We start from the raw sequence: 26812 nt of genomic DNA, 5'->3' as shown, positions 1-26812 counted from the left end.
AATGAAATTGATTATGATGAGATCTGCAGCTTGTTAATGATATTGAAATAGAACTGCAAGGCACATGGATGCACTGGTAAAAAACGAACAATATGCACCGGGTTGCTGTATTTACTTCCTTCGTATGTCCGACGCTGAATTATAGTGGTTATATTGATTCATTTATGAAAAACGCAAGCAGATTTTCAGTAAATGGAAATATTGCTATTGATTTTGAAACATTGATATCCGATTTCATCGTCAAAATATTTATCTATCGCACTTTTGTTTCTACGTAAAAATATTTCTTATTCATTTGATGAATTTTCTAAGCCTTCTCCTTTTGATTTTCGATGTGTTCCCATACTATAGGTTCGGCTTAAAATCAATTCGTCGATTCACCACTTAAAAGGATCACGTTGCTTCTGTCCTGGACCGAACTATAAACACATTTTTAAAATTTATCATATTTTGGTGAAAACAGGGGCTCCGCGAAACAAAAATGAGGGAGACAGTTTTTCCCCAATTCATGTTGACTGATATCAGGATTTCCTCAATTAACATAAAGAAATTACTTTACCTAAGTCAGTTCACACCCGAAAAGCGATTTCGCTGGTGGTAAAGGTGACACGATGTCGGATGAATTTCCATCACCCTAAACTAAATCGTACACATACAGCAAAGTAGTAGCATTCAAGGAATGTAAATTTTTACGTTACTGATCTCAACTCTTCCTTCAGAACAACGCTTCACACAGGTGGAAACTTTCATGAAAAAGTCAACTCCATTTTTTAGAAAGCGAGAACCAACATTACAATTAAATAGCAAGGGCATAAATTGGGAAAATGGCTAACTGTGATCACTTAATAAATATAGATAAAAGTGAAATTCTTTGAAGAGAAGTATCAAACCAGCGTGTGGAAGAGATTGAAAAGTATCGACCTGAACGATCAACGACTTTGAAACAGCTTTCGACTACTAGGACTTTAACATATTAAAAAAAATAGTATTGCCTTGAATATTTTAAAAATTTGAGCATGTATTTGTATATGAGCGGTCTAAAATTAAAATTCAACAAATCGTGGTTTTGAAAAATCCCTTTTTGATTGATATTTTTCACCCAATTAAAAAATTGGGGGGTTCATAGAAAAGCAAACGTAATCGGATCGGCCGATCGGATGATTTGTATTTGAGAGCCCGAATAAGAACGCACGTACGGCCACTCTGTCCACACAGGTTTCTGGCCGACAAGAAGTTTTAAAGGTTCGACCACTCGATTGTTGAACTTCAAAGAAACCTTTCCTACGCTAGTTAGTTCACCTGCTTGTCCTTAATTTATTATCTCTTCGAAATCGAGGAACTTTTATCGAAGCATGTGTCATCTTTATGCTTTACAGCAGCATTGTGGACAGTTCTTTTGTCCCGAGATATAATACCGTGAGTTATCTCATAATATTCGTACTCTCAAAGTACCACCTCTATAAAAAATCGGATCTTAAATCTTTCAACTCATATATATTCTCCTTGGTTTTCTTATATCCAATAAGGTTAAGATTCTGTTTGCTCCTTTGAGCAAACATTAAAAGGTGACTTGTTCCGAGCATAAAACAGGCATTCCAGGATATACAGTAGAATCCCGATAATTTGGCACGGTTTGGTACGAATTATGGGGAGTATAAAATAACAATTTTCTTACAGGTACCGGCCATTGAGTTTGTAATTTGAAAACAACCCTGTAGAAAGGAAAGAAAGCCTAACATTAGATCAATAAAATTCCTAAGATTCCCCTCTGTACGCGATTTGCTGGGAAACATCTTTCCCGCACTTCTCACCTTCTTGAAAATAGTAGTAAGTAACAGGGTTTTTAGGCTTGAAATACGAATTAAAAGACATTGTAAATGACCTTGAGTACAAAAATAATACGAATTATGGAAGAGACTGGATGCATGGTGTTTATACAAATTTTTTCCTGGCGACCGACAAATTTATATGAATCTACCTGAAATACGAATAATCGGGATTCCACTGTATTATGTTTATTGCGGTCGTTTTAGGCATGGTTATACTTTTATTAGAAACATTGGCTGATCCCAGCTTCCCCCATCCCAACCTCAATTCCTGCGGCTTATCAACTACTAGTTGTAAGTGCAACAACTTCACAAGTGCTTTAATTCCAATTTTGTATATGGACTCAAGAGCACTATCGCCACATAAACCGCAATACAAAATATAATATACACAGTTCTTCCACACAAAATCGTCAATGAACATTAGCGTGTTAAAGGAGAGATGCCTAACTCAGCAATTTACAATTGGATTTGTGGCATTGGTACTATTTGAACTAAAATAATTAAAGCGTGAGTTGCTGTGAGATCAATATTCTGCAATAATTCTGCATCTGAATATTTTCCTGCAATAAAGAAGAAACCCATCAAAGGAAACAATATATTTACTTTGTAACAGTTATTTATTTTTCTTTTTAACCTTAAATCTGTCTAAAACCGTTGCATTCGACGATTCTAAGGGAATAAAGTCTTCTGTTGTCGATTTTTCTTTGTGTTGCTCAAATACTTTGTCCCGTGCTTTCTTAGCGTCTTTGATAAATTCCTGTTTAAAACGAAAATTTAATCATAAGTGAAATAGTTACTCGAAAATTTGAATTATTCACCTTTCTCTTCGCATCCTTAACAATTTGTTTGTTCTTGGCAGCATTAGCTGATCCACCCTTTCCCTTCATTTTACGTCGTGACTTAAAGTCAATCCTTGGCGGCTTCACGAAGAGGATTGACTTTTTAGCATTGACTTTATCCTGCAAAGTTTCAACATCCACGCCTCTTATCTCGTTCGGCTCCAAGGATATAAGGTCCATTGGTATTTTCTCCAACAAAGCATGTACTTCATGCTCGCGACGTTGCTTTTTCGTTTGGAATGGATTTGCTTCCAACCCATCAAAGTTGGGCTCACCAGAGCCAGGTACCAGAAGTGATGTGAATCCTTTTCCAGTTGAAACACCCAGCACATCTTCGTAAGGACAGAAACGAAGTCCGTACACATAGTCGTTAACTCGCTCACGTAAATATGGACTAGGATTTTCGCTTTCCATCACCGTTTGCTTGTACATTTCACAAATATTACCTGTTGAGAAAGCCAGGACTCCTTTTTGTGATATGTCAATTTCATTTACAGCCATGCCACATTTGTATACTGCCAGGGGCCCACTCAACTTTCGAATGTCCCAAACTTTCAGTGATCGATCTAAACCTCCAGTAGCTAAATGCATACCTTTTGGATCGACAGCAATAGCAGTCATTGGAGTCGAATGCACTAAAACTTTCGCAAGGGGCTCCCGCACAGTAGGAGACCACATAGATACGACACCTTTGCTTCCACCAGTACAAAGCACTGCGTTATATGGGTTTTGGCACATAATTCTTATGTCGCCAGCTTTCGAGTTGTATTGCGCTACAATTTCTCCTATCGACACATCCAGCCATGATAGAAAACCTTCTGAGCTCGCTGTTGCCAATAAAAAGTGATACGGTAGAAATTCCATGCGGTTCACACGAGACATTCGTTTGATACAATGTATTTCAGTTCCTTGGTTGTCGTAGAAGTAGACCCAGTTTTTTTGTGCACAAGCGAACATTGTCTCCAGGTGTAACCAAGATACGTCAGCAACCTCCTCCATTACATTCATCTCGCAGTGGATTCGCTTTGTCACCCAATCAAATGCTGCTATATGACCGCGACGTCCTCCCAACAGCAAATGACGACCATTTTTCGTGTATCGCAGACGATATGGTCCAAAATCAAGCGAGAGATTAAAGTGTTTTGTGGCCGCCGTTATATCCACCTGAAAATATATGTTTGTCATATAAGTTTCTTCTTCAATAATTCACATCGATTTGACATTGTAGAAAATGTACCAATCATATTACAATAGCAAATTATCATATTTATAATTAGGAGACTTCCTTAGAAGCTGTCTCCTGGTCATGCAACTGTTTCAGTTACCTTTTAGTACGCGTATGTGACGCATCCACTACAGTTGAGATACACTATAGCTGATCCAGCATCATTTTAGTCAATTGACTGTGATCGAAATGGCTGTTAAGAGTTTTGAAAGAACAGGAAGGCATTCTGTTTGGGTCACAAATCCACACTATTAGAGTTGATGTCGTGACCAGCAATATTATTATCTGATCGATGATAGTTATCCAAATCCAATCATTCAGTAGTTCTGGGATAGCGGATTTATCCCCTCTCAACATAAAATAAGATCAGGGTACCATGCTATGCATCACTTTCGATAAAGTCGAGTTAAAATAATGGTAACCAAGAATACATCAGTCAAACTAAGCGAACTATATGGCTGATGGAACTGATTTTCGTTCCTGGAGATTACAACAGGATATAAATCAGAATAGAGAATCCAATAACAAGACTATAGATTGTTCTACAGATTGGAGGAGGATTGTAAGGAATTCGAATCGACACATTTCCAATGCAAACACAATTGAGGTATGCGGGGCCGTATTACAAATGCCCATTTTAAGAACAACATGACTGTTATGTTGATTCATCCAGGAGGATACATAAAGCTGAAAATCCAGTAGAACAAGATGAGGGGAAGAAATTGAATGTTTTATTGTGGCACAGCTTCTGCAATACCTCTCCTTAAAATACTGCAATAACAGCCTGATCTTGTTATACGAACTCATCTTTTTGCAATTCATTTCAAGAAATCATAGTGCCCCATTACACTTAAGTGGGCAACTACATTTTACTCATTTTAGCGGAGGAGTAGATATTTTGGAGTGCGTTTCGACCTCATATTTAAGTGGAAACATCATATCTGAGAAAAATATCAGAGGTCCTGCTGATCTCTCTAATGCTCTAAGGCTTTGATAGCTACATTTTCACCACAACAATAAAGCCAGTTTTAATGCTTACATGCATCGTCTGGTATTCGGGGCTAAGTTCTGCTAAAACCGGAAAACATCTAATAGTCATCTAAAATCATACACATTACTGAAGCGATGATAACTACGCCTTCTAAGGCACTCGAAGCTATCCTAAATTTATTCCTCATTCACTTAAAATGAAAAAAAGCCAATGACGCATGTAGGCTTATTACCAATGGCACGTGGAAAGGGGACCATTCATATGGCCATACGTCCCATTCGAAAGCACTGAGTATCAAGTGGCTCTGTTAACTGCTGATTATATAAGTTAAACAAGTAGCTTCTTCATTTTACAAACAAATTTGATTTAGCATATAAGCAATTAGCTCGGGAGCTACTTGCTCCTTTCATTAGTGCTTAGTTACCTGCTGATTATATGATTTTTAGATTTGCCTTTGAGAAGACATACATTCTTATGATAGTCAAAAAATGAAGAATTGTCGGCAAATGTACACGGGTACTTTGGGGAAAATGGACATAAGAATCTTCGCCACGGAAAAGGAAACGCTGATGGCATCGGCTATATGTGACCACTGTGAAGAGGAAGTGGCCTTGCATTTCATAAGGAACCTCGGAAAAGTTTTCTTCAGCGAGGAATCTACGCACTCTCTGCCTCATCGTCCGGGAATAGTACAGTAGACCGAACAAAAAGAGTGAGGAGGCTTGTAGGTCCCCCAGTCTCTCAACCTAATATAACCTACCGAAGTTATTACTGGTTGCAGCAAAACGATGCAAACATCTATTTTTAATGCACTAGATTTAATAAACGTGAAATAAGTGTATGCGAGAAATACTGCTGAAACCGGAGACGTGAAGGGGTCCATTTCTGCAATGACTATACTCTCCTAATGCAACTGGGCTTCAAGTCGTATTCTTATTCTTCAGGCCCCTCACCTTCCTCAGCCTTTTTTCCATTGAAGATTTGTCGTCATGGCTGCAAAAACACATGTCGCATTCAGCGACTCTACATGCAGTGGTTCAATCCATTCACCTCTACTGTCTCTCAGATTCCTTAAGCCAGATCGACTTAAATTGAAGCCCTACAGGAAATAGTCTGACATCAGATCTTAAGAAAAGTAAAGATCTTAGGGGCTTTAAGAATTTCTGGGCTAGAGGAACTGAAAACCTGACTACGGCTGCTCTGCCGGTGACACAGTTGCCTAATTGGGAGAAGAAAACTCGATAGAGGGGAACTTAAGCCGCAAAGGAAAGGGGAGTCCAGGCTAAACTCTGCATGTCAGAACTTTCTCTTCAACGTCTGCCAAGAGAAGCGGAAGAGAGGGAAGCTGATGCTGTTGAAACAGATCAATGCAGCCAAGGTACGGTGAACTTAGAAGGCCTTCAGCCGACGACAGCGGAAGGTACTGTGAAAAAAAGGCGAAGCTTCTTGGGAATGAGGACATAGACGTTGTGTGGTGTGACATTGACGTTGGGTGAAATGTGACGAAATGAGCAATATCCAGAGAAAATGGGCGCAAGAAAGCGGAACTTTCAGCGGAAAATGGGGACAAGCTGGAAACTCTGGTGAGACCCATATCGGAAGCAGAAGACCCTTGAGTCAGCGGCTGTTTTAACTTTAGTTTACACACATGTATGACAAATAAAAATTAGTTAAATTAACTCGCAGCATTCCAAAGCTTCGTCCTACAAACTTGCAATAGGGCTGACAAACTTGCGGGAATATATATGTAATACCATGGGCCATGGGCTCATTTTAACAAAATCTATGGTATTGAATCAGTAAAGAGGGCTTGAATCTTCTTCGAAGAGACACTCTCAAGACTGAGAGCCTGCCACCTGATGTCAAAGTTTTTAGAGGCAACAATTCTTCTTTTCCCAGGAGTTGGTTGCGGTCATCTTGTGAAAACAAAAACCGAGAGGTCATTGTTGCCTCTGCTTGCTTACTCTATGATAGTTTGTGTCCTCCGCCCACACACTCTGCACTTCAAAATTACTAGTGTTGATCAGAGGCGGGCGGGTGCTAGAGGAAGTCCTACCGACTATTGCAGGCAAACAGCAATTCAAAGACAGAATCCTAGCAAAATGGATTGGATCAAGTCAAATGAACTTTTTGGCAACAAATTGCTGAATCGAATACTTTTAGAGTGCTTTGAAGAGATTAGTCCTATTACCCGAGTCTAAAGCATTAAAACAGTTCCCGGGTGGAACGGAGAACTGGAAGATATACTGACAAACAAGAAAGTGCCAACGAACATCTCAGTTTACGGCCTCAGGCTCATGGTACAAACGAAGTTAATTATTATGTAGAATCTTCATCTGTGTAGAGGCATTTAACACTATTTTGAATAATGATACATCTAAAATTGATAGAAAATTCGATATACTCCTCAAGCGAGTGAAAAGTGGGCAGGTGCTCCCATTTCTATACCATATTCAATATAATCAATTCCTCCGGTGACATCCTCGGAAAATGTGGAAATAAATTCAACGACAGAGCTTATATCGAATCGAAAAATTGCTCGCAGCGTGTCATGTTGAAAGACGCAGCTCCTGCCTAATAAAAAAGATAAAAACGAATTTGTCTACCAAACCCCGAAACCATCCACAAAACTTTCTCATATCGACCACAGAAGAAAAGTAAAAAAGATTAACATAACACTACTTTTTCCCATCAAGGAAACGAGGTAGTAACTACATTCAGCTTACTGAAGTGCCATTAGGGGCACTAAAAAATGTTTCGTGCTGCCAATTGGCGACAACAAGACACGCGTGTCTGCTAATCCTTTGGGTACCGCCTAATGCAACTATATATTGAATTGACTCTTTTCATTTCCCTCAATATCATTTTTTGAACCTGCAGATGCAATTGGTCTAAGGAAAAATATATATAATGCCAATACTAATGAATGAGGAAAACACTCCCACACCAAAACTGGACTAGTTAAGTGGAAGTAACTTTTCACCAACGAGTAAGCGGTCAAAGGGTTGTATAGGTCCCAGGGCGAAGATATGAAATGGTAACCACGATAGAGCATAAAACCTGGGAAACGTTCTACAACCACTACGGAACCCCATCTCTACTTCCACGTGGTGACCGCTGGAAGTTCTTTCTCAACAAAAAGCTGCAAACCAAGAAGGATGAAGGTGAGTCTCTCGCGCCTAAAAACGGGACAAATTGTATTGACTGGTCGTGACAACCCTACACGGAGAACGATTGTTACAAGCCCAAAAGGGGCTTCCAACTGGATGCATTTCACAGTCACGGACCGAGCAACGAAAACGGACAAACGATTTGCACATTTTCTCATGCTGCAAAGCAGAGAGGCAATATCCTGTTCCAATATAAGGTTGATGTAATCGCGTTGCAAGAGATGGAAAATGCAACTGGACAGGGACTGCTTTTCTGGAGGAGAGCCACTATACCATATATTATAGCGGTCATTCAGTAATCGATGCACTCGGAGAAAGTTTCTTAGTCAGATAAAAAATGAAACCTGCTCTTATCAGCTTCGAAAACATAAGGAATGACACTCTGCGCTGCAAGGCAATTTTCACAGGAAACAGGCAGGGTTCACAGATAGAAAAAGGAAGGAGAACCAACAGGTTAGGGAACTAGAAAAGTACAGGAAGCGTCAGCAAGATGAAGCCATATACATTCCGATGCTCACCTGTTGTGACAAAGATGGACGGACAAATGCTGTTACCAACAACCATAGAAGAAACAATTCATCGGTTAAAAACCAACAGTCGTCAAGTGGCGATGGAGTCAAACTGGTTAAATATGGAAGGCAATTACACCAGCCATACATAAAAAGGCGGATATAACACAGTGCAGCAATTATAGAGGTAAAACGTTGCTGAGTACCGTCTCTAAGATATTCTCCGCCATAGCATAGCCCGATACACCTCAGAACATCATTGGCAAATATCAAAGAGGTTTCACTCCTAGACAAATAGCAAAGGATCAGATATATTCTCTGCGCTAAGCGATGGAAAAACTGTATGGTCATCAGTTTCACCATCTTTTCATTGACTTCAAGACCACCTATGATAGCATAGCCATACCAGAGGGTATTCGGTATCCCGAGTAAATCGATAAGACTGACTAAGTGAGGCCATTCCAGACGCCAAGTATTCCTACAACTAAATGAAAAAGCGCCCTAAAAATTAATGAAAAGAAAACAAAATTCATGACCCAATTAAGAAGACAGGCGCCAATACGACAAAACCTGACAATAGGGCACTTCAATTTTGAAAACGTGACAACTTTGTGTACCTAGGAGTAAACATAGTGACAAATGGTAATGATGGCCAACAAATCGTTCTACTCATTTATACGGATAATGAAAAGTGAAAGGGTGCCCAGGATAAATAAGCTCCGAATCTTACAAGACCATAATACGACATGTGCTACTTTACGGCTGTGAAGCGTGGATTCTAACGCAGGTGTCAGAGAAGTTTATCGAAACATTCGAACGTAAAGTTCTACGTCAAATACTTGGGCTGATTAAATATGGAGCTGACGGGTGAATTAGATACAACCGTGAGTTGTATCAGCTCTATCACGATGCAGCGTCATCGGTGGTGATAAAATTATGAAAATTGCAGTTTGCCGATCACGTAGAGTAGATTAACGTCAAGCAAATCCCTAACAGGATATTCAAAGGTACACTCGAAGAACGCCGCCAAGTGGGAAAGCCATGCAAACGACGGGAGGACGTAGTGGACGAGGCTCATAAAGACCTGCTGAAATCGAACAATCGATATGGCTGGTCTATCCTGGAAGCCGAAAGCCGATTTGGCCTGTCGTGCCATTAAAGAAGTAGGAAAGACTAAGCGAGGCCAGATAAAAGTAGCAGGATCATTCTTGGGACCATTCACCATCAATAAAGGCAAAGAGATGTCCTTCTATGCATTCTTTTTCACCTGACCCCGGAAAAAATTAACCGTGATGGTAATATAAATCAGAGAAGCCCATCCGCTTGAAATCCACCCTGTGAGGGAGAATTTTAGTCATCTTTACCGCTGACGAACACAAAATATTTCAAATTCCCATCTCATCGTCCAAGTTGAAATAATGATGTTGATACGTGGATGGTTCAACTGGCGACCGGCTGTATTGCAAGCTCTTCCGATCTAACCGACAGCCCAAAATGAACGTGGATGGCGGGCTTTAATTCGTCAGGATGCTAGACAGCTTCTAAGGATAACGAATTGGTGGACTTCGGCGCGAGACGGGAATCTCTGAAGCTGGTTATTGCGCTGTTGATGATCATGATGTTACCACTGCATATTCCGACTTGAAAAGGATACAATCACAATCCCTTCAAGCTGATCAGTAAATTTCGGATGTACTAAACCTTCGGGAATGCAATGGTCTAGGAGTCACGAACAAGAACGAGATTCCTTAGGAACTAATACACATAAAGACCAAATATCAGCAATACCACGGAGAGCTGCCTGACGGATTAGTCACTCCTGTACTTATCGAGCTCAGTTGAATTTCCAATCATGTGTCTATTACATTACATTGCTAAGTAATAAAAATAAAAATTCGAACTTACATTTTGAACTATCTCCTTCTGAGTGTAATCTGCAGTGCTTTCGTCCTGGTCAGCCTCGATGAACCTGAAGCAAACAGTTTAATGCAAGAAACTTCTAATATCATAAAAAACACCCTCACCCTTCCTCCTCATTTTTTAAAATCTCAGCTCGAGCAGCTTGTTCCGCGGCATATTCCAAGTAGACTTCTTTCCGCTTCAACTTTTCCTTGAAGAACTTTGTCTTGACACCTTTCTCATCTGCATGTTCTCCCCGCAAATGCTTTTTCAGGAGCTTCTTATCAATTTCCGGTTTTCTGTATTTAAATTATTGGAGAAACTTGTGTCTCGCGATATTTACCGCGTCTTTCTTTTAGTGTGACTTTGATGACATCCCCTTCAAAGGATTTCGCCTTCTTCGAATCAAGTTTGATACGCTCGACGTCGGTTTCGTCTTTCACGTCGCTGTCAAAATAACGGACGGCTTTTGACTTTCCAGATTCGTCAAGAAGACTTTTTCTTAGTTGACATTGTTTTAAATTTAACTATACATGAATGTTAATTCGAAGAAATTTTAGAGAAATTGGAATCAAGCGCGACCGAAAATCAAAACAATGTACAACGTGCTAAGCAATGTCAATCCGTTGCGGCTGTCAACGGTGATGGGAAATGTAAGTTGGTGTCGGCTTCGGTGGGAGTTTCTACGATTTCACCAACAGTACAGACACTTTAAAGTGTGAAACAGAATTACCGCATGAATGTCAACTTTTAACTTACTTTTAAATGCGGATATTTACGCGAAAAACACACTACTGGGTGGTGTAACTAAACTTAAATAGGTTTACGCAGTTCTTTTTCCATTTTACTTGGGACTACCGTCGTCAAGTCTATCTTATTCTATGCCCATTCTCCCACTTCACTAGAACTGGCTTTTTTATTTTGTTAATTAATTATTTCGTTACATTATCACTACACTTCTTTGTTATAATTAGGTCTTCCATCTTCTAAAACCATTTAAAACACGACAAGTCATCATTATTCCCAACAAAATATGATTCTCATAATTTCACGTCAATGTAAATCTACTTCGACAAAATATCGCCGTATCGATGACACGAACCTTTTCCACAATGGGAAATCACACAGAAATTCTGGAAATTTTCACGAGCCGCCGCTGCCGCTGCAATCGCATATCCCTACTGAAAGTGTGCGTGAAGTAAGCAAGTCATATTTTTCTCGGATTTGCTGTATTTTCGGCGATTTTTTGTCTACTATTTGTTAAAAACGGTAATTTGTGTGATTCTAAAGTGTTTTCTAGTTACTTGTTGATAGCAGGATAGGCCCGGTGCGGAGGAAACGTGAAAATTCGCTTCGAATTTTCGGTCTCGGTGAATGTGGAATGGAGGCTGTCGCTATGAAACGCGTACATGGGGTCTTCCAGCCGTCGGTCGACGACATACGACAGAAGGCGATTCGGTGTGGTTTTCGCCATTTGTGACAAATCTCTTGTTGTTAAGGGGATTTGAGGAGCTCAAAAATCACCGAGCTGTGTGAGGAACGATGTCTATTAGTTGAATTTTCGTAAAACCGCGGGCGAGTACTAACTCGTGAATTTGTGTCGCCCTCCGAGTGTTGTGGCTGCAGTTGAGGAGCCGTCGTAGTCGTTGGCCGGCGACATTTGTATTCCACGTCTAAGTTGCCTTCCTGACGGTGTAAATTGGAGCTGATTGCTACTCGATCCTCCTAATCGTGGACGGAAACGCCGGGAATTAGTCGATATTACTCATAGGCGGCAGATACTTTGCAAGCGTGTACTTGGCAGTTTGCTTCGACTAGAGTTTCACTTGCGCCACGACTCTGGCGTGAGAATCAGTGAAACATCGAAGCAATCGCTCCACTGGGCGCCAGATTCAGTAGTCGTCGTTTCGCCCGACGCATCGTGAAACGTCAGAAATATTTAAAAATTTTATATAATCCTTCGGTCGCGAAGCAATGCATCTTGCACCCTCTTCCCAGTATAGGAGTACCCGCGAGCGTGATAAACTGCTTTTTTGAGTCCCCTCGCCTCCGTTCTTTTTTGTTTCGTTTATTTCGCTATTTTGCACTTTCTCCCGCCGTCCTTCCGTGCACGTAAATTATCCTGTGCGAAGAATTAAGAAAACCACAGAAATCCGCTGAAGTAGTCAACCGGGCAAGGGGCATTCTGGCTCAAACAGATTTTTATCATTAATTGAATAAGTTCTCAGAAAGTAGTTATCATGGCCACTGTCTCCGTTAATAGGAAAATGAGCAGCTCTGAGGAAGTATCTTGGGTGACATGGTTTTGTGGATTGCGAGGAAATGAGTTCTTCTGCGAGGCAAGTACACAATTTGGTCCCTTTTTGGCTTTTTAGACTAATTTGAGTTCTGAATTTTTGCAGGTCGACGAAGATTACATTCAAGATAAGTTCAATTTGACGGGACTGAATGAACAGGTGCCGAACTATAGACAAGCTTTGGATATGATCCTTGATCTCGAACCGGGTAAGTAACTGGAGATTTTTCTTACATTGATTGTTGCGATTTCATAAATGGATTCATATAATTTATACTAAATCTATAACGTATTGTACTTGGTTTTGATGTTAGCATTTCAAGTCCTTATTGTGTGGGTTTCGATGGAAATTTTCTTGCTTCAGGTTTGGAGTAATTTGAATGGTAGGGAGGGTTATATCGATTACCTCTCCCTGCCACCTAATGGTAAGGGTCGGTTCATTAACCATATTTTGTTACAACGTTGGGCTTATTAATAAATTTGTAAAAGTATTTACACCTTTAGTTGGTAGTGGAAATTCTTGGCGCACTGTGGTATGCATTCGCATCTACATCTCCGACTGTCTGTATTAGATTTCCATGTTATCCATCTCCGTTGTGATAATGTAAGCGGATGCCCCTGGGTAGTCCCGCTCACGCCTTTTTTCCGATCTTATCCCTAAAGTTATTTAGTTCCTAGAGATGCAACTTATTGAAAAGTATTATTTAAATTAGAGTTTTTCTAAATATGTGTCCTGTGTAGCCTTGCCAAAGGCTGCGCCATATATAAAATTACCTCCTAGTTTCTCAAATCTGGTATTTAGGCTCCGCCACTTGTTCTTTTGAGAAACTGGCCCTTGGTTTTTGATTACAGCATTAGCCAATAAGACTGGCATTGCTTGTTTTGAGACAGTGTCGCCTTTCCATAAAGTGTGATCTATTCTTTCCCACTTTCGCTTTGCGATCACATCACGTACGGGTGCCAGGCCTACGCGCCGACCGACTTCTTGGTTTGGGGCTAGGTATTAGGCCAACTGCACTCCGATGGTACCATACGACAGTGGGTGTCACTTTCCATGTGCTACCTCCATACTCCCATAAAGCATCACAGAGAGGACACTAACACTAACAGTTTCAATTTAATCTTGTTGTTGAGATAATTAGATTTCCACATTTTATACAAGGTAACTAAAGCCAATCTAGCTCTGTTAATGAGTTGAGTGACGTCAAGTTCGGTGCCATCTCGACAGAAACAATACTTCCTATATACACAAATCGAACAACACCTTCGATGTTCTGCTCATTAATGCAGATGGGGAAATTACAATGATCCATCGAAGTGAGAACCTTGGTTTTATTCGTCTTTATCTTCAGGCCAACTCTACGTGCCACTGTTTCCAAATCAGGAGCCACTTGGCTAACGTCAAGTGAAAGAACAACCAGATGTCAACGTAGTGGAGGTGTTTGAAGAAAGATGTTATTGTCCATTGAACTCCTCCAAGTCCTCCGGACAAGACAGCATAAAAACGTCATCGATAACAATAATAATCGGTGACAAGATGCAACCCTGACTGACTGCTTTGAACCTCAAATTCCTTAGAGATTTGATCTTGGTGTTTCACGTCATATTTTGCGCTATTATGTGTCACTTTGATGGTAGTTGTTAGTTTCTCCGGAATGTCCCTCCTGCGTAGGGCATGCCAGATACACTCCCTGTTCACGGTGTTGGAAGTATTCTCGAAATTGATGAAGAGCAGGTGAAACGAAGATCTAAACTGCATGCACTGTTTCCTAAATGATCAAAGCGGAGCGGAAAGCAGCCTGCTCTTTGTCGATCATGCTTTCGAGAAGTTCTTTGGTTCAAAAATTATTTTAACTATTATCTTTGCGATTCAAGAATTAAAAATATATGTCTCCAATTGTCACACTCAAAACGGGCTGCTCTTCTTTCCAATCTCTAAGAAAAATTTCGGATTCCCAATTTTTTCGTACCAGTGGAAGTAGTAGCTCTATAAAAACTGGTGGTCCAGCGATAAAAAACTTCTATTAGGGGGAACAGCCAGTATCCACACGTTAACGGCGACTAGCTAACTCATCCACAAGAGGCGAAATTTTATCAGACTTGATACGTTTATGAACCGCGTCAATGTTCTTTCCCCCCCCTTCAGCTGCCTATCACCGTGCATCCTTTCAGAAGAGCCTTGAATTCCTTCCGTTCATCGATCCACTTTCACCATTCTGCAGTCAGCCAGATTTTAAGATACTCCTTCGGGAGGTGGCCGAACATCGGAATAGCATTTTGATGGCGGGCCAATGCTCATCGATACTCTCAGGTTGATTACTCTGACCAGCAACATAGCTTTCTCACTGTAGACCGACGGTTGGATTATACAAATGGTCGGATATTGAACTTAGGAGTCGCAGCGCTCCAATCCTGGGAGAGGTGGCGGACGCGACACGCAAATGAATGTATCAGATGGTGATATCTTTCGAGGTTGATATCAGTGGCTCTCTTATTACGCAGGCAGACAACTCGTAAATCTACTGCAGTTGAAACCAGACTGATCTTATGGCAGGCTCCATGTTCGAGCAATGTGCCATCAATTACATGGCGGTAGAAGTTGCAGAAACCCACAAATCTCCCATCATTATCGTTACGGTCGCCAACATCGTGGTTCCGCATCACATGTCCGAACAAAGTGTTGTTAGAGCCCACGTTGTCATTCAGTTCATCCATTACGATCGCCTTTGGGAAGTCTCTCCTGAGCTGTGTATAATTGCTCGTGCGATATTGGAATTTTCCGTTGATGCATAGCAGTATACAATTGGGATGCTCCTTAACCTGGATTGGAATCTTGCAGCTAGAAGTTTGTGAGAAACTAGTTCCCAGGTCCTGAGAGCGCGGAATATCGGATTCCCGCTTGCTACCATTCAGCTTTCTAGAGTAAAACATCATGCTGCTCACTTACAGTTCATCACAGTCACTGATTGCACATCCGTTCCCTATGAGAACGTCGCACTTCAAAATTAACCGTTGATTTTCGTCTTGCGAAACAACCACTGACTGGGTGAGGAATACATTGGTCTGCCGCGCATTAAATGGTGGCGATTTCGTGGGAAGAAAGAATATAAGATCTCCCTTACGCGATTATCAACCTTTACGAATGTGAAGGACACGATCCACAAAGCGGCCTATGCAAGCCTCCGGGTCACTAAGCCAGGTAAGCGGTTCATCAACCGAAATACTTGTCTCTGAAATGACGATGTTCAATGAAGACCCGTGAAAACAAAATCCTCTACCACAAGTTTCTCAACAATAAAACGCTGGCCAATTGGCAAATTTATAAAAAGGACAAGCGATCGCTATCACCTGAGCGGTCCATTACAAAACTCTTTCCAATAAACTGGACGCTCGGGATGGCGAAAGAGATCTGTATCGACTTGTCAAAAGACTACACCAACGCGTACGTGACATCGAACACTTCTGTTGCGTTAATGACAAGTACTTCCACAAGCGTTGCCGACATTTGGAGCAATTCCACATGACAGCGCTACTGAATTCGAAGAAGCAATAAAACGGAGCTTTAGCAAGCAAAGAGCTGAAGGGAGCGCCCTCTCATTATTCTTCTTTGTTCTGGTTATGGACACTATTACACAGGATATCCAACGTCCAGCGCCCTATGCAGAGTGATGTTTTCTTAGTGTCGTCTAATAGAAAAAAATGATGAGCAATGAGCAATTAGTCCAAATATGGGATGGTCACCTCATGCAATATCTTGAGCTCATCCGATATGAGGATATTCACGATTGATACGGGGTTACACCGATTGTGGAAAAATTGCGTTAATGCCAAGAACATAGAAGTTGATGGTAAGCGACCAAGAGGCTGGGCAGAACAACGGTGACTTGATACGCTGGATGGGGATTTGAAAGCCTCGCGACTGGTCTTTGATAAAACGAAATGGCGCACCTGATCACGACGGGACAGAGGCTAAAGAAAAAGGAGAATTTCGCAGAGTTCAAAATTTTCCGTTTTTCGCCATATTCTAGGACTTGTTGGCGACCAAAAAATTTACGAGCACCGTAAGCGTTGGGTCAGCGAAAAATTCCGCGAAAATACCATGGCGAGGAATTTCACAGTTGGATAGGGCCTTTTCGAAAAAAAGTGGTTCTATCATTTACGATCGAGGCTAGTTTACAGTGAAAACACTTTTGTCTCAGCTTAACCCCCCACACTATGGTTGCATAGGTGGACATCGGTCTCATGATAGCAACATATATCCCCATTATCGCATGAGGAATGTCGAGGCAAAGGTGTGTCTGCACAGTTCCCTCTGAGTATTCATTTTATGTTTACTTCTATATGTTTGCTCGAAAGAAGCTTCTTATCTAAAATAATTTAGACATATCACTTCTTCTTTTCCTCTTTTTTGTGAATAATATCGTTGCGATTTTATTTGAAAATTCTACGCCTAAAGTACCAACTGTTAAATCAATGGTGCGTTCTATATTTCTACAAATCGGTCCGAGGTTTCGATTGAAAGCCAGCACAATGGTGTCATCCTTTTGTTTGAGCGTGTATCGGCAGTTTTTACAGTTCACTCAGCATTGCGTCGATCAGTATATTCCACAAATAGCAATAGTACACCTCCTTGGGTGCAGCTTTGGTTGCTTCTAATGCCAGGCACTGATTAACATCTGCTTTAGTGCACAGCAATATCTGTAATCATATCATAGATGCACTTAACTAAGGGCATCACCAAACTGTGTTCTATGGAAGAGGGCTTAGGCAGCTGATACGCAGCTCCTTAAAGGTCTGCGAACACTCCCACCACGTACTTGTTTTTCCGCAATTCTGAACGGCACCACGTCACCCAGATATAAATAATTGTTCAACGCCATTGACATCTGGCTCATTGAAGCAAATGGAAAAACGTGATGATTTGTCAGACTCAGAGTTCCAGTTTTGTTTCTTGGTATTTATCTGTAGTCTGATATCCTTCTTCCCTCCATTTACACATTCGGACTTTTGAGAGAGTGCAAACAGCTGTCATCAGCATAAACGAGGTGTTTAAAAAAATTATAACATAGTGCATTGGGCCCGTCTACGTCCCAAACCAATGCAAAGTTTCTGCGGAATATCCCTTCTAAACAAAGCACTCCAGATACAGTTTCTGTAAACGCTGTCTAGAAGCTTCCTCGAAATTCCATAGTGACCCAAAGGGTGCTTATGTGGTTAATACAGGAAAATCAGGAGAGGAAATCAGTCTGTTCTCCATCGACTAAATTTTCGAGGTGTTCTTCAATGCGTTCAAGGATTATTTTAACTATTATTTTCGCGCCCGCAGGAAGTAAGTAAAAAGTCTCCAATTCTCGCAGTCAAGTCGAATGCCCTTCCACTTTCATGACCAGCTGCAAGACCTTCGAGTTGCGGTAGGTTCTGCTTGATAAGCGCAATCGTTAAATTTCTTATAGCATATATTACACTATACGCTGTGCTGTATCGCGGTATTGGAGCTGTAGCACCCCGAGCTCACTCCATCGGAAGCGTATGGACATAGTTACCAGGTTACAAGAGCAAGCAGTGTCATGTATTTCATTTCGCTTATGCCCAGAATATTTAATATCGCCGAAATGCACGCCCACGTTAGAGAAGGTGGATATTCTGGGGGTTTTCAATATTATTGTCGAAAGTCTTTTTCGATAGCCAGAAATTTCAGTCGTAAGCCCTGTCCGAACGCGTATTTCATGTTTCGGTGGCAAAATAGCAGGTCACAGCCTACGAAATTCAATTCCTTTTCATCATCATCAACGGCGCAACAACCGGTATCCGGTCTAGGCTTGCCTTAATAAGGAACTCCAAACATCCCGGTTTTGCACCGAGGTCCACCAATTCACCAAACTGTCTGGCGCCCTGACCTACGCCATTGCTCCATCTTAGGCAGGGTCTGCCTCGTCTTCTTTTTCTACCATAGTTATTGCCCTTATAAAGTTCCCGGGATGGATCATCCTCATCCATACGGATTAAGTGACCCGCCAATCGTAACCTATTGAGCCGGATTTTATCCACAACCTGACGATCATGGTATCGCTCATGGATTTCGTCGTTATGTAGACTACGGAATCGTCCATCCTTATGTAGGGGTCCAAAAATTCTTCGGAGGATTCTTCTCGTAAGCCGCCAAGAGTTCGCAATTCTTCTTGCTAAGAACCCAAGTCTCCGAGGAATACATGAGGACTGGTAAGATCAATTCATTTTACTCGTCTTTTACGACAAGCAGGGAACACCTTGAGTGTGTTTTTAAAACCCCCGCAATGCCTAAATGAGCAGCTTCATCTAACATTCCTTGAACAGACAACCCTCATAAAAAAGAACTAGATCAGTTTAAAGTAGTTCTATAATGGCGACAGAGTAACGTATTTTTTGTTATTGCAGAAGATGAACTGGAAGATAATCCACACCAATCGGATATGACAGAGCAAGCAGCGGAGATGTTATATGGTTTAATTCATGCTAGATATATTTTAACAAATCGCGGAATTGCGCAAATGATAGAAAAGTATCAAACAGGTGATTTTGGGCATTGCCCACGAGTATATTGTGAGAGTCAGCCAATGCTACCCTTAGGTGAGTGTAATTTCAGATCGTTCGCCTTATCTTTGTTCTTTACTTAAATATGCGTTTTGTCCTTGTGTATTGAAGGCTTATCAGACATACCCGGAGAGGCAATGGTTAAAACATATTGTCCAAAATGTATTGATGTTTACACTCCAAAATCATCACGGCACCATCACACAGATGGTGCATATTTCGGAACGGGTTTCCCGCATATGTTGTTCATGGTACATCCCGAATATCGCCCGAAACGTCCCTACGAATCAATTTGTACCGCGGTAAGTAACTGCACTTAATAACGCACCTTCAATGCTTTATCGTAAAATTTTCCCTGCACTTTTCAGATTATATGGATTCAAAATACACAGTCTAGCTTATCAAATTCAATTGCAAGCCGCCGCTAACTTCAAGATGCCGCTTCGGACCGTAAATTCTAAAGTAATTCCTATTCTAAAGTCATTTCATTTTACTGAGAGAAAAAAAAGAGAAACTATTCGAAGATAGAGTAACTAAGTTTATACATTTCTTATTCAGAAAAAAAGATATCTGATGTACGAAACATTCATATGCCACTGTTGTTTTTGCCTAACTTAATCCCCTTTGTGTCTTGTGTCGACTTGATGAACGATTTTGCAAAAAGTAACACCCAACAGGTGCTACATCCACTTATCAGCCCCGAATCGATTAACTTCTGACTGTTGGAAATACCCCCGTTGTTTGTGGACTTAAGCTTCAGCTCTGAATAAAAGCTGGGCTTTTTTCGGATGTTGCTTCCCGTGCCACTGCACTCATTGTCGCGTTAACACCTCTAATATTTGCAATAAATTGAAAGTCAGACCAACTCAACTAATGCTATATGTTCGTTTCATGTACACGTGGACTTCCTCAATGTTCCAGATACCACTTTGCTGCACTGATAACCTTTCAATTAACCGTAGGACAGAACAAACTGTAATAATTCTTTCCTTACTTTCATGCTTGCATCATTGAAGAAATAAGGAATAAATGATCAGCGTTGGATACAAATGAACCACTGCAGTATACATTTAAGCAAGAACGGGGAAGGAATCAAACAATATTGAGGAACACCACAAAAGCTTGTCTATTTTAATTCTGTATATTTGTTTTCTTTTCTATTGTTTTCTCGTTGAATTAGATGAATAGTATAACATAAATGCCGTGAGCAACAGAATAAATTTTACGTTTGAAAATGGACAAAACATTGAATCAGAATTGGGAACAGACAAGTTTTTCTCTGTTGCAGGAAAATACAAGTTGTAATCAAAATCCTTTGGACTATTTTCTTTGTCGATCTATTGGTTGGTTTCATTTTTGTTTTCTGAATTGCAATTGTCATGTGGAAATTGTACTAGCGAATATAAGTGTTATTTTGAATAAGATTTATGAAAAGGGTGTGTGTTTAGAATCATTCGTTGGATATGAGGGAGTGGTTGGTGACTCAAGGTATGACTGAATGTTGAGCTTTTCGTTTCATCGGATCCTTTTATGAGGTGTATGATTTACTGATATCAGTTGCAGTTTAATTTGTGCATCGTGAATTAAAAATGTCAAGGAACCTTATTGTGATACGTTTACTTCGCTTTAGTGTGGACTGTGAAGTAATCAGTGCTGAACCCTCGGACATTTGTTGAAAGAATCCTGAAAAGCAAAGTATTTCCGGTGTTCATCTTTAACAGATCAGTGCTCCTTATAAATTCTTGTATATTCCTGGGGAGTACTACCAAGTATGATTGTTTGTGATATGTTGTGTAGTATGATAAGTGAGACTAATTCTCTATATGGTGGATTGCTTCAGCAATACAAGCTTGGGCATACAGATGATTAGCTTAAATTGCGGTAGGATCGATAAGCAGCGATTATATTCACAAATTTGTTGCTTAGATCGATATTTAGCAGGTCCACCTGCAATTTTTACCGTTTTCAAGCGCTAGTTATGATACAAAAAGCTTCACTTACTTTTAATACTGGCTTCGATGTCAAACGCCTCCTTTACAGCAAGAAATGATGATGTATTTTGGAGTTAAGGGAGCATTTAGCTGTTGAGAGCTTGAAATGTATGATGGAGTCGAGCATTTATAATATTTTCGAAAATGATTAGATGGTTAATGTGACCATCTCAAAAACTGAAATAGCGGGATACGGATAATCAACATTGTAAAAGAGACATGAAATTTCAATCTTCGGTTAGAATTAAACAACGGAATGAGGATGGACCATTGGGGAACAGAAAAGGCGGAACCGAGTGTATTTTTCCGGTGCTTGTAGCGATTAAATTATGTAAATAATTAGATGTCTCTTTTTTCGTGTACGCATATGCCGATATTCCGGAAACAAGTCTTCTCAAAAATCGGTATATGCTTACCAAAATAAACGCTATCCAAAAAATATCGTCCAATTGCTTGCATTAAAAAATACGTGATTCAAGCCAACTTTCCCCATGCTTCATTATTAATCCAACAACACTCGTCCTCTCCCGAGGAAGAAAGGGGGAAAAATTGTTGACTATTTGATGAAGATTTTCACTCAACACAGCGGTAGGGATAACTTCCTGGAATCTCAGGCAGGATCTGAAATAATAAAAAACTTGTTTCTTTTTCGTTTGTGTGGATATTTATTCTTGCAAAAACCGATATTTCGGGAACCACTTGTTCCCTTCATCAGTGCTAACTGTTAGCAACGGAAAAGAAACAAGTTTTTTATTATTTCAGATAATTAATCGTTGGAAACATCGCATAATTACTCTCAGACTCAGACAGGAGTTCCTTTCAGCGTATAGCTTTTAACTAGTCATTACAGTTCTCATTCGCTGCCTTGTTCCAATATAAGTGTTCATTCTATCACAGAGCTCTTTGTAGTGGGATAATCGGAAGGCAAAAGCCACTTCGTTCATCTCATGCATGTGAGCTGTGAAAAAGGCGTGGCGACATTATTTCTACATAGGAATATTGTGTTTCAGGTGGAGGTGAGCACTCAAATCCATTGTACTCGATTCCTACGTCTAACAAAATATTCCAGACACGGTTATGCATCGCAGGATATCCGTTAAATGTGGTGCTACCCGCTGTAATTGGAGCACATCAGCATTAAAGATCTAAAATCTGATCCGTATAGGCTGGGCATTCATCTAGTAAGTGCTCTGTGAATTCTGGAGGGGCACGCATCATTTTGAACATATGCCCAGTTGGTGAATAGTGTGTGACCAGTTAGAAAGCCCATAATACTTTTACAAACCTCCACAAACGTTTGACTTGATTTTCGCCATCCACACACTTGCTAGTGGGTTACTTTGCTCTGAACCGGCAAGTATGACGGGCAGGTTTTGCCAAGGTGACTCCATGCATCAGTTACTTGCTTTCTATCTTATGGTGAAACGTGTGAATGCATACCACGCGGTTGCGGTGAATTTTCTTTCATTTATGCCAAAAATCGACACTTGGCAGGATCGATTGCAATTGCTTGCAAACCTACACAAACCAAGCCAGACTCTATCATCATGTTTGACGTGAATGTTGGTTTGTTGAGGCTTGGCAAGCATGTGAATCCGACATTAGGATCTAACAAAAAGATTGGTTTGTCGTGTAGCAACATTTAGGCTGTGCCACTTGTCATTATGGGAAGCTTGGCATGAATTCATACCGTTATGGGTTAGTGATACATAATGCAGCGTTAATAAGTGTTTGATATTGAGATGGGATTGGACGAAGTTCTAAACAAAACTTTCAGATTCCGCCCTTGACAGCAGCTACAATTAATAAAAATATAGTGGCTCATGAGCTAGGAGTGTAAAATAAAAAAATAGCTTAATTTTGATTGCTTTTGTTAAAACCAATCAATTAACCAGTTTCAATGGATTCACTTTTGAATCATACATATATGTTGGGTGGGGACGTGTACTCCACTCGGTAGTAACTACGGGTACCCCAAAACCATCGAGAATAGCTTCTTCATATCAGTCGTTCGATCATTAAGATACCATGAGGGAAGATTGTGGCTACATTCTATAGCCTGTTCTCGGCTCCAATGTAGCGAGAGTACCATTGAAGCAGCAGCACCGGTTTTGGCGAGCTGGATTCACGGTCGATGTGATAGTAGTGGTCGATTTGACTAGAGGTGCGATATTAGGACATCATCAAACAGAAAAAACATCATTAATACCGGAATTAGTGGCCTTAAGACCGTCTTGTAGTGGATCTTTAAATATTATAATATTATGTACGGAAGAAAATTGCAAGAATGAACAAAAATGGAGCCTAGTGTTGAGGAAGCAAGGTATATATATAGATTACCCGTGGCCAGGATGAAATACTTTATTTTATTTTACAGCCAACGTTATTCGCCAACGTTGCGAATAAACGGATGCCTTTTTGGGGCAAATTCAGGTGAAGCATGTCCATCATTATAGGAATTGTCCCTACTATCTCCTGATCATCTGATTAGTAGTAAACAAATGCACTTCTCGGGCTGGATGAGCATCTGACGACCCGGGAACGTAATAATCTATTTTCCGAGGTTTATGAAGAAAACGTTTTAAAGATGAACATGAGAATCTTAAATCTAATTGAATCTTGGTAAATGATACCATGATGACTTAAAAAGGAGCCCCATTTGCACGCGAGTTCAGGACTGAACCCGCTCTCAGGCAATACTTCACGGTGGTTCCGCACGGATATGGGCAGACGCCCTGAAGCAAGCTTCAAAATGGTATATAGGTTGTGGGGTCTAGGTGCCAGGAAAATTTCAGATTTTTCGAGGAATCTGGGGAAAAACTTTAAACGCTTATATCTCCGTTAATATTGAGAATTTCGCAAAAAGGAGCTTAATTTGTGATCACTGCTATTGGTAGAGGGTCTGAGCTTCAAAATGGTATATAGGTTGTGGGGTTTAGGTCCCAGGAAAATTTCAGATTTTTCGAGGAATCTGGGGAAAAACTTTAAACGCTTATATCTCCGTTAATATTGAGAATTTCGCAAAAAGGAGCTTAATTTGTGATCACTACTATTGGTAGAGGGTCTGAACTTCAAAATGGTATATAGGTTGTGGGGTTTAGGTGCCAGGAAAATTTCAGATTTTTCGAGGAATCTGGGGAAAAACTTTAAACGCTTATATCTCCGTTAATATTGAGAACTTCGCAAAAAGGAGCTTAATTTGTGATCACTACTATTGGTAGAGGGTCTGAGCTTCAAAATGGTATATAGGTTGTGGGGTCTAGGTGCCAGGAAAACTTCAGATTTTTCGAGGAATCTGGGGAAAAACTTTAAACGCTTATATCTCCGTTAACATTGAGAATTTCGCAAAAAGGAGCTTAATTTGTGATCACTACTATTGGTAGAGGGTCTGAACTTCAAAATGGTATATAGGTTGTGGGGTCTAGGTGCCAGGAAAATTTCAGATTTTTCGAGGAATCTGGGGGAAAAACTTTAAACGCTTATATCTCCGTTAATATTGAGAGTTTCGCAAAAAGGAGCTTAATTTGTGATCACTACTATTGGTAGAGGGTCTGAACTTCAAAATGGTATATAGGTTGTGGGGTCTAGGTGCCAGGAAAATTTCAGATTTTTCGAGGAATCTGGGGAAAAACTTTAAACGCTTATATCTCCGTTAATATTGAGAATTTTGCAAAAAGGAGCTTCATTTGTGATCACTACTATTGGTAGAGGGTCTGAACTTCAAAATGGTATATAGGTTGTGGGGTCTAGGTGCCAGGAAAATTTCAGATTTTTCGAGGAACCTGGGGAAAAACTTTAAACGCTTATATCTCCGTTAATATTGAGAATTTCGCAAAAAGGAGCTTAATTTGTGATCACTACTATTGGTAGAGGGTCTGAACTTCAAAATGGTATATAGGTTGCGGGGTCTAGGTGCCAGGAATAGAAAATTTCAGATTTTTCGAGGAATCTGGGGAAAAACTTCAAACGCTTATATCTCCGTTAATATTGAGAATTTTGCAAAAAGGAGCTTAATTTGTGATCACTACTATTGGTAGAGGGTCTGAACTTCAAAATGGTATATAGGTTGTGGGGTCTAGGTGCCAGGAAAATTTCAGATTTTTCGAGGAACCTGGGGAAAAACTTTAAACGCTTATATCTCCGTTAATATTGAGAATTTCGCAAAAAGGAGCTTAATTTGTGATCACTACTATTGGTAGAGGGTCTGAACTTCAAAATGGTATCTAGGTTGTGGGGTCTAGGTGCCAGGAAAATTTCAGATTTTTCGAGGAATCTGGGGGAAAACTTTAAACGCTTATATCTCCGTTAATATTGAGAGTTTCGCAAAAAGGAGCTTAATTTGTGATCACTACTATTGGTAGAGGGTCTGAACTTCAAAATGGTATATAGGTTGTGGGGTCTAGGTGCCAGGAAAATTTCAGATTTTTCGAGGAATCTGGGGAAAACTTTAAACGCTTATATCTCCGTTAATATTGAGAATTTCGCAAAAAGGAGCTTAATTTGTGATCACTACTATTGGTAGAGGGCCTGAACTTCAAAATGGTATATAGGTTGTGGGGTCCTGAACTTCAAAATGGTATATAGGTTGTGGGGTCCAGGTGCCAGGAAAATTTCAGATTTTTCGAGGAATCTGGGGAAAAATTTTAAACGCTTATATCTCCGTTAACATTGAGAATTTCGCAAAAAGGAGCTTAATTTGTGATCACTACTATTGGTAGAGGGTCTGAACTTCAAAATGGTATATAGGTTGTGGGGTCTAGGTGCCAGGAAAATTTCAGATTTTTCGAGGAATCTGGGGAAAACTTTAAACGCTTATATCTCCGTTAATATTGAGAATTTCGCAAAAAGGAGCTTAATTTGTGATCACTACTATTGGTAGAGGGTCTGAACTTCAAAATGGTATATAGGTTGTGGGGTCTAGGTGCCAGGAAAATTTCAGATTTTTCGAGGAATCTGGGGAAAAACTTTAAACGCTTATATCTCCGTTAATATTGAGAATTTCGCAAAAAGGAGCTTAATTTGTGATCACTACTATTGGTAGAGGGTCTGAGCTTCAAAATGGTATATAGGTTGTGGGGCCTAGGTGCCAGGAAAATATCAGATTTTTCGAGGAATCTGGGGAAAAACTTTAAACGCTTATATCTCCGTTAATATTGAGAATTTCGCAAAAAGGAGCTTAATTTGTGATCACTAGTATTGGTAGAGGGTCTGAACTTCAAAATGGTATATAGGTTGTGGGGTCTAGGTGCCAGGAAAATTTCAGATTTTTCGGAGGAATCTGGGGAAAAACTTTAAACGCTTATATCTCCGTTAATATTGAGAATTTCGCAAAAAGGAGCTTAATTTGTGATCACTACTATTGGTAGAGGGTCTGAGCTTCAAAATAGGTATATAGGTTGTGGGGTCTAGGTGCCAGGAAAATTTCAGATTTTTCGAGGAATCTGGGGAAAAACTTTAAACGCTTATATCTCCGTTAATATTGAGAATTTTGCA

The 26812-nt window shown here is 40.3% G+C and overlaps 2 protein-coding genes across 2 annotated transcripts; one reads left to right on the top strand and one right to left on the bottom strand.

Annotated features, from left to right (window-relative positions):
• Positions 1-1919: 1919 nt before the first annotated feature.
• On the bottom strand, positions 1920-10772 carry LOC119653751 (WD repeat-containing protein 46; the record flags this gene model as incomplete). Its single annotated transcript, XM_038058681.1, has 5 exons — positions 1920-2389; positions 2464-2586; positions 2648-3832; positions 10469-10532; positions 10588-10772. Coding segments are annotated over 5 exons (1617 nt in total), but the record flags the coding sequence as incomplete, so codon positions are not given.
• Positions 10773-11585: 813 nt separating this feature from the next.
• Positions 11586-20639, top strand: LOC119653752 (casein kinase II subunit beta). The gene is made up of 7 exons (XM_038058682.1): positions 11586-11731; positions 12726-12801; positions 12865-12967; positions 19173-19364; positions 19440-19630; positions 19697-19790; positions 20345-20639. Exons 2-6 carry the CDS (start codon positions 12730-12732, stop codon positions 19754-19756), a joined length of 618 nt encoding a protein of 205 aa, XP_037914610.1. The 5' UTR covers positions 11586-11731; positions 12726-12729; the 3' UTR covers positions 19757-19790; positions 20345-20639.
• Positions 20640-26812: the final 6173 nt, after the last annotated feature.

The sequence above is a fragment of the Hermetia illucens genome, chromosome 4 (genome assembly GCF_905115235.1).
Source record: "Hermetia illucens chromosome 4, iHerIll2.2.curated.20191125, whole genome shotgun sequence".
NCBI lineage: Eukaryota > Metazoa > Arthropoda > Insecta > Diptera > Stratiomyidae > Hermetia > Hermetia illucens.
The sequence above is the reverse complement of the archived record's forward strand: the minus strand, read 5'-3'. Positions and strand labels throughout refer to the sequence as shown.

Coding starts and splice junctions, on each gene's coding strand:
- LOC119653752 (XM_038058682.1), top strand. CDS start 12,730: ATGAGCAGCTCTGAGGAAGTATCTTGGGTGACATGGTTTTGTGGATTG. Junction 12,968..19,172: donor GATCCTTGATCTCGAACCGG/GTAAGTAACTGG, acceptor TTGTTATTGCAG/AAGATGAACTGGAAGATAAT. Junction 19,631..19,696: donor ACGAATCAATTTGTACCGCG/GTAAGTAACTGC, acceptor TGCACTTTTCAG/ATTATATGGATTCAAAATAC.